The following is a 16467-nucleotide window of genomic DNA, read 5'->3' as shown; positions in this document are numbered from 1 at the left end:
ACGTTATGATGCACAAGCACACATCTACACACAATAAATACTATTTCAAATAGTAACCAAATGCAACCTGGGCCTTATTTTTGTACTGGTTTAAGGCTTTTTCTTCCCACAGCTGTTCCACCAGAATGGTCACGCAGACATAAATAAATCAATCCAAAATATGCTTTCTCTCAGTTCAGCTTACCATACTCCCCTCTTCCTACGAGAAATACTACACCAGCATTACTCTCTGACAATGATATTCTTGATTAACAAGTTCTGCCTCTATGCTGCCAATAAAAATGATCCCCACTACAGGGGCAGCCGGTGGGCACCACCAGTTTGTTCAGCATCAAGCAGCTGGTTTTGCTCTCATCATCCAATCCTGAGAGTATAAACACTGGTTGGTGATATGAACTTTGACGACCGGCAGATTTTGGTCTGTTGGAGGTCTAAGGAACCTCCTTCTCTACACTTTCGCAGGTACGCGGCTTGTGAGGAGGGATGTGCTGCTGTGCCTGGGTCCGGAGCCATCCCCTCACCACTGCTGCGGACACAACCCCAGCAGAGAATTCCCGGGCGTTTCTCGCCTGCTGCTGCCCCGGAGGTCGGGAAGGCGAGAGCTCCATCCCGGGCGCTCCGGAGCCGCTGGGGCAGGCTGAGCGGGGCTAGCGGAGAGCCCCGGGGTGGCAGCCAGCGGGGAAAGTCCCGCTGCGAGCCGGGAATTCCCGCAGCGGCGCCGGGAGGACGCCGAGCTCCGGGGCTTTCGCAACGCGGAGCCAGCGCCGCCCGCCAGCCTCCCCGAGGGACCCTCGCTCCGCCGGGAGCCTTGTCCCCCTCAGAGCCCCCTGCAGCCGCCTCCCCGCATCCCCCCGCTCAGCCGGGACTTCCCCCGTGCCCTCGGAGCCTCCCGCTCGCCCCCAGGTTTCTCCCCCCGCCCCGGTGCCGGTTCTCCCGCTCGCCCCGCCGGGGTTCCCCGCTCAGCGCTGCCCCAGGGCCGCGTCCCGCGCTGAGGGCGGGGGAAAGCGCTGCCGGCCCGCCCGGGGCTCTCCCGGGGGCGGAGCGCGGCCCGGCCCGGCCCCAGGCGGAGGGAAAGGCCGCGGCACGGGCGGGTCCTGCGAGCCCTTAAAGGGGAGCGGCCGCCGCTTCCCCCGGCGGGAAGGAGGAAGAGCGAACCCACTGCCTCGGCCCTGCTCCGCTCCGGGGTTTATGCACCTGTCCGGGCTCCCGCTCGCCCTGGAGAAGGAAGAGAAGGGACCTGCCCCGGCCATGTGCTCGGTAAGCGAGGCCGGCAGCACAGACCCCTTGGTGACCCGCTTCAGGCAGGTGGAGGAGACGCTGGAGAAGCTGCACCGGGAAAACAAGAGCTTGAAGAACAAAGTACCGCGGTACAACGCGCTCTGCACCTTGTACCACGAGTCCGCGCAGCAGCTGAAGCACCTCCAGCTGCAGCTGGCCGCCAAGGAGGCGACGATCCGGGAGCTGCGGGGCAGCCTGGCCCGGCAGCGGCAGCCCCCGGAGGCGGGCGGGGATGCGGCGGCGGGCACGGAGCCGGCCCGCTCGCTGGTGGAGAGCCTGCTGGAGCAGCTGGGGCAGGCCCGCGAGCAGCTGAGGGACAGCGAGCGGCTCTCGGCGCGCAAAGTGGAGGCGCTGAGCCAGGTAAAGCGGCGGGGGCGCGGCGAGAGGCGCAGCATCACCGCGCCTTGCCGCGCTGCTCCCTAGAAAGCCAGGGAGTCGAGCGCAGCGGGGCTGGCAGCGGTGGTGCGGGGCGGAGGATGCGGGGATTCTGCCTCCAGAGCGATGGCTGGGCGCTGGGAGCAGCCGGGGAGCGCAGGAAGCAGCGGGGCTGAGCGAGGCTCTGAGCCCCGCCGAGCGATGCCGCCGCGTTTGACAGGACTTGCTCCATCCCCGGCTGCCCAAAGCAACTCGCCCGTCTGTACTCAGCAGTAGCTCCCCCTGCGTTCGGTTCGAAAAGGCAAGCTGTAAAATCCTAAACCAAAAACTCAGCGTGGCGCTATAAATCTTCGTGCAGCTGTTTTCATAAGGAGAAAGAAAAACAGTAAAAGAAAAACCCTGAATCTGGAATTCCATATTACTTACTGAAGACAGTACTTACTGCAGATTACTAGTATGAGATGCAACAGTTCTGCTCTCAAAGATAATCAGCTGCCACCAGTTTTTCTATTAAGCGTGTTTTGGTTTTGTTTAAAGTGGTCTTAAAAACAAGTTTTTGTATTGACATGGATGGTAGCAAATTAATATTTGGATAAGTAATTGACAAGTCTGGATTGTGAGGAGATAGATTAAGGGAAATCAGTATCTTTCTTGACAGAAAAGGACTCAAAACTGTGTTGTCGTCACTGTCCCTCCCCCCCATCCAGCAGTAGTGTTGTTTTGGTTACTGTCATTAAGACTTTCCCAGGTTCAGTCTGAAATACTCAAAGATGTTTAAAGCATTTATTTCTAGATGAAGCTATGTGAAGTAATTTCCCAACTGAGCAGGAGTGCCTAAAACTGAAACAAGTATTTTTGTCATAAGTAATCTCTTGACCTAATGCTTATACAAAACATTTTCCATATATGACACTCGCCTAAAATACGTTTTAAAAAGTTAATGTTTGGAAATTTGTTATAAGAGATGATCTCACTGACACTTTGCAGACATATGACAAACCTGTGGTATCTGAACGTATTTTAGAGGCTGATGCTGAATCTCTAAAGGGGAAGTTTAGCATTTAGCATGACGCTAAAGAATTTGAATGTCAGTAATAAGAACAAGTGCTGTTTATCTACGTTGGATGTTAATATTTATTATTTCTTGAAAGAATAAAATGTTATGCCAAATCAGAATGCTGAAGTAATTGGCACTAAATAATAACCAAACAAAAAAGACATTTTTGTGATGCCAGAGGCCAGTGTGCTGGCAAAGAAGAGTGATCCCAGTGATTTGCAGCTGTATTAGCACTGCTGAGAACTGGAACGATAGAGCTGAGATTGTAGCTGTTTCATGGTCTGCATTGGCATCCAGAGATCCTCAGTTCCAGAGGAGTGATGCTGCAGGTTCCTCCTACCAGCATCTGCTACTTCTTGAGGGTGTGGAGCACAACTTGTTTTTGACAAAGTCGGGACTGGTGCCTTTCAGGTGCATGGAGCTACAGGTGGTTTGCCCCAGTCACCAAGCAAACCTCTTCCTTCTCTGAACACCTGCAGAGATGTTAATGCAGTGAGAATGATCCCACAGAGCTTCCAATAGGGCAAGGAGATGCAGGAACAAGGTACACAGGTGTTTGCTAGGGGTGTGTCAGACCCCCTCATGTACCTGGGAGTGAGCTGTGGCCAAGATAGAGCCATTGCTGCCACATGGATTTTATTTTCTGCTTTGTCCTTGTGACAATGCCAGGCAGTGAATATACTTCACTGCATTTGATGACTTTACAGTTCCTTGTTGGTTTTTTTTTTGAGGAAAATCTCTATCAGGTAATTTAGTGTGCAGGACCTGTAAGTATTTTTCAGTCTCCACAGTTATTAAACTACTTTGTTTCTTGGTTTTGTTGCTGTTGTGTAGTCATAAAATCTTCCTGAATTTTTGCTGCTTGTTCTTCCATTCTACTGATTAGAAAGTGCTTGCATGGCTGCTTGAGCAGTTCTTGATTGATTGATCCATCAGTTCCAAGGTCTTGTGATCATACAGAAATGAAATTAATTTAATCAATTTTTTAGGTACTTTGCAATGAGTATAGGAGCAATAAGGAATTACTTCAATATGGAATTCATTCTTCAACATATTTTGGCTTTTGAGTTTGCTTTTAAATAACTTCCCCTCCCCCTTCTGTTTAGGAAGTGCAGAAGTTGAATCAGCAGCTAGAGGAGAAAAATGGAGAGATACAGCAGATGATAAATCAGCCTCCATATGAAAAGGAGAGAGAAATCTTGCGACTGCAGAAGACCTTGGCAGAGAGGGAGAAGGCTCAGGCCACCAGTGATGTTTTGTGCCGTTCACTCACTGATGAAACTCACCAACTTCAACGCAAGTTAGCATCCACAGCAGAAATGTGCCAACATCTGGCAAAATGTCTAGAAGAGAAGCAAAGAAAAGAGAAGGGGAATTCAGATGACCAGATACCTACAGAAAGATCTAATCAGGTATTCTTACAGCTATTATGTGTCTTTAAAGTCTTATTAGCTTCTGAGGCATTAATTACAATAGGATAGCTGTAACTGGGGGATGGTGAGAAACAGCTCTTTAAATAACTTCATGTAGGGTGATAAGACTACCATGGCAATGGTAAATATTTCTGCATGTCTGAAATTTAGGATGGAAGCAGTTGTCTACCACTTCAACTTAGGCCATCTCATCATCAGAGGCTTTTTTTTTTTTGGAGAGGAGAAGAACTTGAAAGGTTCTGTCCAACTTCAGCAATTCCACAATTACGGTTCTTCCCTCCATACACAGAAGACAGTACCTACCTTACACCACCCCTGCTTCTGTGCAGCACTAGATGGTGCTGTGATTTTGAGGCTGATCTCTCCTGATTACTTGTTTAAAGCATCAAGATCACAAAACAAAATAGAGATATTTCAAAGTAGTATTTATATTAAGAACTCTATTACACGTGGTCTTCTCAGATCAGGACTTGGCTTTGCACACGTAGTACAGACCTACAGAAGGTTGGTTAGGGGAATATGAGTCAAGGTGTCTTACCTTTTTTTTTTTTTTTTTTTTTGGCTCTGGGATTCCCCCTGGCCTCTGAGTGCAAGACAATGTTTCTCTTCAGGAGGGATGTTTAAAAAAAATGCTTCATAATAGGACAGTGGCAGAAATGCTGCTGCAGGCACAAGGAAACACCAGGATTTTGGTGTTCTAATGGCTGTTGAGGCTTCAGTTGAAGTTCTCAGCATAGGGTAGAGGTAGATCATTGTTCTGTTGTTCCAGAAGTCCTGATGGCTGAGAGTCATTAGGCACTTCATTAAAACACCATAAGGAAATAACAGTGCTGCCTCTTGTAACAGATCAGAGTATTGAGTGGGGTGCTGCAGACAGTTCTCACAGAAAAGAGTAACAGATCAGAGTATTGAGTGGGGTGCTGCAGACAGTTCTCACAGAAAAGTCATTCTGTCTTTATGCTCTTACTGCTACATAGTGGTAATGCTGTTTTTCACATGACCACTCATCTGTGCTGTTGTGATGAACTAGATACGTGTTCACATCTGCTTTGTAAAACATCCCAGAAGTGTCTCCAGAGAAAACTTACTGGCATTAAAGTTACTTGGAAAAAATAGAGGTTGAGTAGATAGAAGAAAAAAGAACTTTTTAAGGCACTAGAAGCGTATGGCATTATCATATTTAACGTGTAATTGATAGACAGGAAACTTGATTGACTTTGATATATGTAATAAGAAGCTAACCTTGTACAGTGGGGACTTCCCTGTTGAAGAGGAGAAATTTCAGATGCCATTACTAGCTGATTCTAGGGAATTTTGCACAAAAGCGTTCTATATTACTCATGTACACCGGGGCTTTTTTAAGCAGATGTCACAACTGTAAAAAAGAGGTATCATTTTAGTCAATTATTTAGCAAGCAGGGTTTTTTCCCCTCAGTAATTTCTTCCTAGTACTGACCAAAATTGACAGTAATAACAAAGCAAGATGAAGGCATATTTATGCCTTTGTTTTGTATTCTCCCACTCCAGACAAATAGTTTTCCAAGGAGTTTGTGTAAGCTGTTAAACTTTGTTGTCATCAAGTCTATTTAAAAGCAGTACCAAGGTCATAAAAACCTGAGTACATTTTTGCTTTTCTTAATAATAAAATTTGTAGGCTATACTATTAATATTTAGAAATATATTACATAGGAATAAATAGGCCTAGATGTATGTCATTACACATCACTGTAAAAAAAAATTACTTCCAGTTTACCAGCATAGCCAAACAGCATCTGAGATTTTTATGTTAAAGTAACACCTACTTTATCTGAAAATTACAGCTTTTAGACAATGAAACTTCACTTCAAGCTCTTATTTGCAACTTGCAAGAGGAAAACAGGATGTTAAAACAAAAAGTAGCTCATGTGAGTACTTTCATTTTGTTACAGATTAATATTTGATTAAGTATTTTAAATTAGAGTAGATTTGGAATAGATAAGACTTGGTTAATCTAATTAAATGGCAGTTTAATGCAAGACAGTTTTTCTTAGTCCTTTCAACATGGCACATAGTTTTTGTTCCCTTAGCTAAGAACAACTTATTACATAATTTTTAACATACTGAGGTTTTGTTGTTAAAAATACTGTGCAGAAGAAAATTTTCATATTCCTTGCATGGATCAGTATTCCACCCCAGAAGAACAGCACGAGGTCCAAGGTGACCACCAACCCCTCCCTCTCCATGTTATTTAATACATCCCTTTGGACTGGGGGATGGCAAGGCTGCCCATGGAGAGTGCACAATCATCTCCTGCTCTCCTGTACAGTGACTTACCCACACTCAGGGGTCGAGTCAGCATGTTACATTATCCTTTGGAGGATTTTGGTCCAGCACATATAGACAGCCTATGAAACCTTGGGAATTTTTGTCTTCCTCTTCTTCATGCCTCTCCTGGGTAAACTTTCAGGTGGAAGATTTAAATGCAAAATGGCAGAAGTATGATGCGAGTAGGGATGAGTATGTGAAGAGACTCCACTTGCAGCTGAAGGAGATGAAGTCACAGCTGGAGCAGCACCACAATGGAACATCAGCACAGAGGAATTCTGACCTGATGCACAAGGAGATATGCCGGTTAAACAAGCTACTGGAAGAAAAGATGAATGAGTGCATAAAAACCAAGAGAGAACTAGAAGACCTGAAGAAGGCTAGTGAAGGAGATAATGAGCGTATACAAATGCTGGAGCACCAGGTCATTAAGTTTCTTCTTCCTAAAGATGGGAATTCTTAGTTTACTCCCAGACTACTGAACTCCAAGGGGGAAGAATGGATTCATTTTCTGGGCATTTGGCACCTGTCTTTGCCACATTTGGCTATACAGATAGTTAACAGCACAGATTTAAAGGAAACTCACTACTTAAAGAACCCCATGCAGTTTTGGTGGCCTTAATACAGAATGTGAAAGATATGTAGAAGAAAAACAAATACCTTTGAAGTTCAGATATGATAGAGAAGACAATATTGAGATTCTGGGAATAAATAAGAAAGGAGTCATGGCCTCAGCTTTTCAATCTAACCTGCCAGTGCTTTAATTCATAAGATATTAACATAATAATTCTTTTTCAGGTCCTGGTTTATAAAGATGATTTCACATCTGAGAGATCAGACAGAGAACGAGCACAGAGTAAAATACAAGAACTTCAGGCAGAAGTTGCATGTTTGCAACACCAGCTAGCAAGAAGACAGGTAAGAAAGGAGCATGCTCCTTTTTTTGATTTAAACATGTCAGTAGGATTCTAGACTAAAATATACTTTAAAATATGTTTTTGTAAAGCTTGGTATTTCTAAAACAGTTTCAGCTCAGTGCAGCTATCAAAAACTTAGATTATTTCATAGTCAGTTCTGGTGGAGATTCCCAGTTCCCCCTTTCCAGTCCATTTTCCTTCTACTTTTGGATCAGCATAGTAAGGGTGAATTCTTAGAAGGCACAGGACAGCTGTGACTCTTTGCATCTTTCAAGTAGCACACTGTCTGTATTCTGTGTTTTCTACAAACCTTCTTTACAGCCATATTAATTCATCAGCAAAAACTGATGAATAAATTATTCACAAGTCCTCTTATAAATATTTGAGCAGTGTTTCAGATAAAAGTGATAAAATATCACTTGTTAAAGAAAATATTTTTACTGCATCTTTTTCAAGAGCTCTCCTTTCTCTTTCTAGGACTCAAGAGACACAAGTAGTCATTTCAGAGTTCACACTGGTAACCAAAATCACTTGTACGTTCAGACGAATGTGGAACATCTACGAGGCAGCAGCCCAGGCCAGACAGGCACGAGAAGAACAAACTCACAGTCTGAACAAGCTTCTCCTCCTGGGGACAATGGAAACCTGGGATCTGAAGGCAGGGCACAGGGTGAACTCAGATGCCCTCATTGCATGAGGTTTTTCAGTGATGAACTCAGTGATGAATTCCTCAAGCACGTTGCTGAATGCTGTCAGTGACCACAGGATGTGAGGGGTGTAAGTCAATCACTACTTTTATAAACATGAGACTTGCTCTATGCATATCTCCTACAGTCCTTAAACCAGAGTAATTCAAATGGAGAACTCTGGGGAATTAGGAAGATGAACAATATCTACCTCTTGCTTGATTTGGCCTTCTCTTGGACTGTATGAAAGGCTTCAAGAGAAAGCAATGTATTTTTCTGAAGAATTATTTTTGACAGCTACAACGAAGGCAAGCATAATGCAAATTCTACTACAAACTAAACTGAAACCTACAGTGGTAGTTTAGCTGCAGAGTGCAGCCTGATTTTATTGGGATCTAATTCTCTACCACAGTCTGATGGCTTATGAAAAAAACTACTGAACTTGAAATTTTCCTCCTCTTCCAAAAAATGTGGGCTGAAGAACAGGAAGGGACATTGGCAGAAGATAGGAAAAATCTTATTGTGTTTTATCTGGATTAAAAGTGAAAGTATTTTCTTGACTCTTGAGGCTGAACTTTCCGACATCTCATCTGAAAATCCTTCTGTTTAACTGAAATCAGAAGAAGTGAAGAAAACATAAAAGGGCTGGTTATTGACTAAAACTAGCCTGCCTTTTTTGCACAGGAACAAGGTACAGGGATATTTATATTTTCTGTGCCATAGATATCTATATTACAGATTCATAAATGTGTATTTGTGTAATTATTGATTGTATTCCTATTTGAACTAAGGATTATTTTTATAATAAAAGTTATTGTGCAGTTGCTTTACTACATTAGTAAAGGGGTCAAAAAATCTCTTTTAGTGTAAGTATTTAAATGTGAAATAGTCCCAGTACCTATACTCAGGGCTAATTAAATGTCATGGTTTCAGATATGAGTTATTTCATTACTTCAATGATAACCAGCTTGTCAGACTATTTTCAAATATGTTGAAAAAAATCACTCCTCATCTCTGAGTGCAAGATTGACCTTTCAGAGGTACAGGAACACATTTAACCCCCTTCCCAGCCACACACATGTGACTATGCCAATGCTACCTTAAATTTCTTCTTATCCTGTCTGCACTGGGGAGAACTTCAACAAATAGCAGGGCACTCTTTGGAGAAGAAGTATGAGCAATTAAAGTGTACAAATATAAGAATGCCATGGGGTTTTGCAGCCTTAGCTGCAGATATTTCTCACTGTGTCAGAGCAGGGGTTGAGGATGGGATAGAAAGTAAAGGCTGAGTGCAACCATGACACTTCATAATTGAAGAACACTTACTTTGTGTAACAACACTCCTCTCTTCTGCTTTGCTTTGTTCCCTGTTCTACACTTCAGGAGGAATGTGGATATTTTTCTGGATATTTCCTTTGTGGGATCCTGTTGCCCCAAACGAAGATGATGGTTTAAGCCACTGTTGTCTTAGGTGGGATATTACCAAAAGCAATGTCTGGACCATTGCATGCAGCACTGGTTACTCTTAATCTAATCTACAACTGATTGCAGTCTTGTGATTCACTACTAGCTTGTTCTTTCCCACACAACATGCACAAATGTGCACAAAGTACTATTTTTCTTTTTTTTTTTTTTTATGACCATTTTTGACATTGCCTTTTAAGGTCTTAGAGATCAGAGGCAGCCCACAGAATATAAATTGAGAAACATGATTAAACTTCCTGTGGCATAAGGTGATCTTACTTCTTCTGACTGTTCTCATTAGACAAGCCTGGTTTACAGATTTAGTGTGCATCAATATGATAGTGCCAGTAATTGATACAGCAAAATGGGTTTTTGTAGTGAATCACACAAGAAGACACTTGAGACAAACACAACAGTAAAGTAAATTAGGTCTTGGCAGTATGTTTTTAAAATTGCATGGAGGTGACAAGTGCTTTAACACACATCAGAAGCTGAAGTCTGCTATAGGTTTCCATTGATGTTAATCCCTGTGGGTATAGTTGGATAGACTGATCTAAATAAGAAGTAATAATTTCTAATAGGAAATTGATGCAAGAATTAGATAGGAGAATCTGCAGGACACAGAAATTCATAGTACCTGTTCCTGTGGATTTAAATTCTGTGAATTAGTCCCCAGTCAAAGCAGAGGTTAGTTTCACACTAATCCTGGCAAAGGAAAGCATTTCAGTGCTGGGAAACTGGATATACCTACAGCAAGGACAACACTGGACCAACAACAAAAAAAAAAAAACTGGAGAAGTTACAGATCAAGCACAGATTACTTCTACCATGTAAGTGCAATAAATGAGGACTGGAATTTGACCACCTGTGGCATAAATCCAGGACAGATCTGCTGGTTTTCTGTACAAAAATACCTCTCTTCAGAGCTGTTTGACTTTACCTCTACTGATGTTTTGGGGTTTTTTTGTTCCCCAGCTGGTAAAAAGCATAACTCTTTCTGGTTCTGGCTTTACCGAGAAACATTACACCATGAAGAACTACCAGTGTCTTACATGCAAATGTTTGTTTCAGATGATGGGGCACAAACTATTGTTCCTGAGAAAAGTTGTCTGTTATGCAGTGCTTTGACTTTTACACCAAATTCACTGGTAGATCTCTTGATAAAACAGTACAAAATCTTTACCTGCACCCTCCTCACCAGGCAAAACATACACACCAAGGTATCCACAGCCACTGCCACCACCCCCTACCTTCACAAGTCTTATTCCTCAACTTGTAGACCAGAATGCATAAAACCTGTCAGCTCATTATCCCAACACTCAAGTGAAAGTGGCTGTGAGTTTCCAGCATTGTTGAACCCTTTAAATTAAGGAAAGCTCCTTCTGGCCTCACACTGGTACTCTCTGCTGGTTGGATGGTTGTCCAAATAGACTGTCTTGCTTGGTTGACTGGTAACAGCAACCCAGCTCCATTCCTAAAAGAAAGCAATAAAGGCATAATGAGTAAGAAAGCAACAGTGTACAGTGAAAGGAACTTCAGTAGCATAAACTTTGTGAACTTTCATTATCCATTTGTACTACACTCGTTCACTGAAACACTCATCATCTGTAAAACTGCAGAAACATCCTTGGGCAAGAGACTCTTGAAATCATACAGAAAAACTGTGTGACTGTGTGGGGTTCGGTTCCTTATCTGCTGTATTGGTAACAAAAGGCATCCAAGAGAAATGAAGCCTGCTTTCAGGCACAGTTAATGCCTGTTTAAGCTTCTGTAGACCTCTCATTCAGGCGAGCACTGCCTGTACTGCAGAGGCAAACCAATACCAGAAGGCAGACAGAGATATCACTGCAGTTCCACAGAGGCTGAGAGCTGGCAGGATAACTGCCTCTTCCAGGACTTGTAGGAATGTGTCTTACCATATTAACAGCTGCCAAGATGGATTTGCCCCATTAGCTTCATGATCAGTCCCTTCTCCTAAAATTTCTCCTTTACCAAACGACCATCCCTCAGTTTTGCTCTCCAAACCAACCTGAGTCCAAGCCCAGGGCAACTCCTCAGGAGCTGTCTCACCTCACCAGCAATGAGATTTTCAGCCTGCATAATGTCCAGCTGCTGGCAAGCTGGTTCTCATTGCTCCTGGTTCTAATTATAATGCACTTTGCTGGGGATTTTAAAGTATGGGCTATTTACTAATAACCAAGCTGGTTGCCATGCAGAAGTGGGCCCTTAGCACACAATCATGGCAGCAGCTGTAGGCAACACTGACTCACTGCATCTTAGAAAATGCAAATGCAAGAAGGCTCAGAAGTTGGTCCCTACCCCAAAAGCCCCAAAAGAGAAAAGATCAACAATAATGCTGTTTCCTGTAGCATGGGCAGTATAGAGCCTAAAATGTTGCTGAAATAACGTGCAACTTCTAAGGCAATGTCTGCTTCCTCCTCCAATAATTTAGGACATCATATCTTTTAAAATAAGCCTTAATTGATGCCTCAAGATTAGGTGCTCACTAATAATAAAACCAACTACAAGAATAAAATTTGTTCAAGAAGCAGATACCTATGCTCTATGCATTTTTTTTAAACTTCCATTTCCTGTGGCTTTGCTGCATGTGTATATATAGAAAGCAAGGGAAATTCCAAACAAGATGCCACACCATTATACTCAGAACAGCAGTGCTTCTCATTCTAAAAAAGGGAAGTCTCAAATGCTTTTTCTACAAAATCTATGTGAATTCAAAGTATGCTGTAGTAATGTTTCATAGCACCGTGCTCCAGTAGCCATCAGCTGGGGGACAGAGGATGTTTCAGCTAAAATCACGAGCATAAGAAATGCCAATGAAACACTAGGTCAGCCCAGTAGGACCTCAGCAGAGCAAAGTGTTGTCAAGTTAAGCACTCCTGCCTTCTTACTCGATGCCTCAAATCCCTCACTAAGGGCAGAGCACAGCCCAGCACCCTCAGTGAAACATCCCCAGCCTGTCCTGGGGGTCAGGGCTCCAGCAAGGTCAGGGGGGGATTTACAGGGTGCTGCAAGAACAGCTCACACAGGAGGGCCTGGAAGCACCAACCATCCCAACTAGCACAGCACTTGTGTCTCCACTCCCACTGCTGCTCAGTGCTTTTTTCCCATTTCTCATTAGTCCACTTTTTACCCCTCTTTTTACACTTGCTGGTAAGAAGCTGCTGGTGCAGGAACACTTCACAATATGTGAAGGATGTATGGTGTCAAGAGCAGCCAACAGACTCCCTGAGGAGCTTGAGATATTCCATGGCATGTGGGGCTCTGGCACGGAGAGCACTGAATCACAAGGTGGGGTTGAGAGACAGCTGGTTTCAAATGGGTTTTTTTGGGGCCTTCTAGAGGTGTGTACTTAACCACACTCATGCCTCACCACCCTCCCCTGGACCAGCCCTCCAGCACATCTTCTGGAGACCTGGCTAATGGTTGGGCCAGGCAGGGCAGCTGGCTGCTCATGTTGACCCCACCTCCTCAGGGTCACAGGAACTCACCTTGCCTGAGGCTTTCACCCCCTCATTTCTGAAGGAGTGGGAGGGAGGAAAGAGCAGAAGGACCTTCTTCCCCCATCCTGCACTCAGCAAATCTCCTTGTCAAATCTGTCCTCATATAAAAAGCATTTTAATTTTTTTTTTTTTAATCACAGGTAGACACCTTGGTTACACACAAATATCACAGGCTTTTTATACAGGAAAGCCACACAAGTTACTAGGCAGCTCTTTGGCCAGCACTGGCACACCCCATGCTTGCCGAGCTTCTCGGTTCCTGCTGCAGCCAGACATCCTTCAACCACATCCCAAAATTCCCCTGCACAGCCCAAAATGACATATCTGAATGCAACAGTGGGTTTCTCAGCTCCATGTCCTGCTCCACAGCAGTCTGGACTTGGGTGATGCCTGGGGTTAGCTCCTCTGCCAAGACAAGACCCTACACCTTGGGAACAGTGCCTTGATGGCACCAAGGCAAGGTGACAGCCTGTCATCTCCCTCCAGCTGTGCCCCACAGCCTCCCTGGGCTGTGCCAGCTGCCATTTCAATGAGCCACCTGCCCCCACCACCTGGGCCTGGGCTGGGAGCAGAGCCACAGGCACACAGCACAGCTCCGGGAGCAGCCCTGCTGTAACTGCTCCCACTCACAATGCCCTGTTTCTCTCCTGCCCAGACCAAGGGGGTCTCAGACCATGCTACAACAGGCAGGGTCTCCAGCTCTCTTAGGACTCACAAGTGGGGAGGTGAGAGACGCTCAGATCTCCTTGGACTAAGTGATCCCAGCTCATACAAGAAGGAAAAGGGGCAAGGAGAGGAGCTCAGACATCCACAGAAGAGTCAGCCCTCATTCTATCATGACCACATCTCAGGGAAGTTCAGGCCTCCAGAGAGACATGCAAAGGTCCACAGGCATTTGAGGAAAAACATCAAGTAGCAAGAGAAAGTGGGACCTGGTGGTATGTGAAGTGACTCATGTACACACAGCTGAGCACAGTCTAACAGAGCATCCCTACTCCTTTTTCCCACCACCTGAGCTTACCCTCAGTGATGCAGATCTAATTTAGTGATTCTCAGCTCCTCTTCTGAGCACCTCCTCCACCCTCTGCAAGGCCTGTTCTTACCTCCCCAGGTGGAATGACAGAGCTTGTGTCACCCCCAATGACAGATGGGAAGTAGACATTTCTGGAGGAAAAGGGATCTTCCTTTGATCCTGGCTGCTGCCATAAGGGGCCTCTCCATCCTCCACACAAAACACAAAAACAGTTCCTGGGGTGTTCACCATCAGTTCAATGTCACCCCAAGCCTATGACATTGGCCAGCCTAGCTGCCTCTAATCACCAGGCTTGGACCCAAAAACATCATGCAATTGCCCTTCTTGTTTCTTCAAGCACCTCTTCTATTCAAGAGATGGGTGACCATTGAAAGGTATTTCACCTCCAGCAGTAACATCATCACTTTCTCCTGTGGCACCTGGAAGGTTTTACACCTTTTCAAGGCCACTCTTCTTGCAAGAGGGACACATTCCAAAATAAACAGGGCACAGGTGGTGCCTGGTGGTCTGCTTGGCCCAAGGGGAAGGGCTCTCTCACACCCAGGAGGTTTATGCCATGTGCCAGCCAGGAATAGAGAGGGTGGCTCTGGAGCACTTGCCACTGAGCAGAGAGGGTCTGGAAAGGGGAATAAGATAGAATTTGTTTGAAAGAAACACCAAGGCAAAGATACGGACTAGACCAGGGTGTTCCAGAGAATATAGTCTGTGGCTGAGACTGGGAACCAATGTGGGGTGCAGGCAGGCTTTCCCCTCCCACACAAGATCCATCCTTTGATAACCAGGTACGGAATCCCCTAAACTCAGCACGGTGACAGCTCCTGGGGACAGTGGAAAGAATTGATGAGCACAGCCACCTTGTCAGCCAAAGAATGGGCCACAGCTTGTTTTGTGGACTGTTTTGAGGCTTTGTTTTGTTGCACCTACACGCACCGGTTACATGGCACCACGCCCCCTCCTTCAAAATGTCACAGTCTTCAGCTCCTAACAATAACCACTGAGGGGGAAAATAGTGTGTGCTGCCCCACTCCTGTGCAGTGGGGACTGCACTAGTCTGGCCTTTCTCCTCAACTCAGTTTGCACCCACCTTGTCCTGAGTTTCCTCCTGGTAATATCTCCTTTGATAGATAGTGGGCAAATATTAGTTTTTACCTCTGTGGTTGCCAGGTGACTCTCTCAGAGAAAGTTGAGTGGAGCTTTAATCTTCCTGAAATGGCAGCAAGACTGAATAACCACTTCCTCTTAGCACAGCTGAGGAACTTGAAATGTGCAGTTGTTGCAAAAGGGTGTGAGGACACTCTCCCTCCTGCCTCTGCTGTACTCTCTTGCATGCACAATGTCACTTGTTACACACACTGTGCAGTAACAAGGTTGGGAAATACCTGAGCAGTAAAAGACACTGTGACAGCCTGGAAAGGCGGGTGAGTGCTGCCTTTTAGTCTTCCCTGCAGTCAGCTTGTGCCTGTGCATCCCTAGCAGCTGCAAACAGCCTCGCTCAGGCAGTCACCAAAAATCTACACCTGGACCTCTTTCACAGCCTGGACAACTGTATGGTTTTGAGCCAAGCCCCAGAAGGATGCCTGCACTACATGTATTTGCAAGTATTTCTGTTTTGCTGCAATAATGTGAAAGCAAGTAGTGAGAACATCTTGCAACAGGTGTTCACAAAACTGATCTCTTGGGCTGCTTCTGTAACCAGAGTGGCACATAACGCTTCCAGCATCCACAGAAAAGAATCCCAGTGTCTAAAATAAGAAGCTGGGCTTGTGTACCTCTTCAGCAGTTCTTCTGAATTTTTGAGCAGCTTGTCTACAAGCTGGGGTTCATACTCTTATAAGGCCTAATATTAAAATGGCTCATGTTTGACTGGATATTAAAACTCAAGTTCCAGTCTCCTCTGTGCAGCTTTCTACTTAAGGAAGGCAGAGGGCTGTGACTCGTTTAAGCACTGCAAACAACTCAGGAACAACCCTGAAGTGTTTCTAGAGATGGTACTTTGTGCAAACAGTGCAACTCTTTTGACATCATTCCAATGACACAACCCTGTGATTTCATGAAGAAAAAAGCTCTGAGGTGGGTACATGAAAATCTCAGCCTCAGGTCACCTGTACAAACACTTTGTATTGTCACAGGATACAGACTCCATTGAGGCTCTTCTTTCCATAGTTTCTACATTATTGAACAATTTGTCCTCCCCTGGTTCTATACCATCTCATTACTTGTCCTCCACAACAGGCTGTGGTTCAAAACCTGCCTTAATATATATCAACACATCATTAACACCTACTTCCAAGCAGGCATGGTTTGAATAGTGAAAGTTCAGCTACAAACGAGTTTAGGGAGCACCTGTAGTGGCAATACAACCTGCAATAGCTGTTGAGGTTTTCAATGCACCAAACCAG

The 16467-nt window shown here is 44.9% G+C and overlaps 1 protein-coding gene and 1 long non-coding RNA gene across 3 annotated transcripts; one reads left to right on the top strand and one right to left on the bottom strand.

Moving 5' to 3' along the window:
• The first annotated feature begins 1116 nt into the window (after positions 1-1116).
• On the top strand, positions 1117-8982 carry TNIP2 (TNFAIP3 interacting protein 2). Of its 2 annotated transcripts, XM_085059662.1 has the most exons (6): positions 1117-1638; positions 3817-4122; positions 5964-6047; positions 6590-6871; positions 7246-7365; positions 7842-8982. In XM_085059662.1, exons 1-6 carry the CDS (start codon positions 1189-1191, stop codon positions 8121-8123), a joined length of 1524 nt encoding a protein of 507 aa, XP_084915788.1. In that variant the 5' UTR covers positions 1117-1188; the 3' UTR covers positions 8124-8982. The 2 variants fall into 2 exon arrangements, with proteins under 2 accessions (XP_084915788.1, XP_084915789.1); XM_085059663.1 differs by lacking the exon at positions 5964-6047.
• On the bottom strand, positions 4580-6592 carry LOC146438738 (uncharacterized). Its single transcript, XR_014851910.1, has 3 exons — positions 6457-6592; positions 5386-5518; positions 4580-4924 (listed from the first exon to the last, which is right to left on the bottom strand). It is a non-coding gene; the product is annotated as an uncharacterized LOC146438738 (long non-coding RNA).
• Positions 8983-16467: the final 7485 nt, after the last annotated feature.

The sequence above is a fragment of the Lichenostomus cassidix genome, chromosome 4 (assembly GCF_008360975.1).
Source record: "Lichenostomus cassidix isolate B80296 chromosome 4, HeHo_3.0, whole genome shotgun sequence".
Lineage (NCBI taxonomy): Eukaryota > Metazoa > Chordata > Aves > Passeriformes > Meliphagidae > Lichenostomus > Lichenostomus cassidix.
Note: the sequence above shows the minus strand (reverse complement) of the source record. Positions and strands in the feature narration are given on the sequence as shown.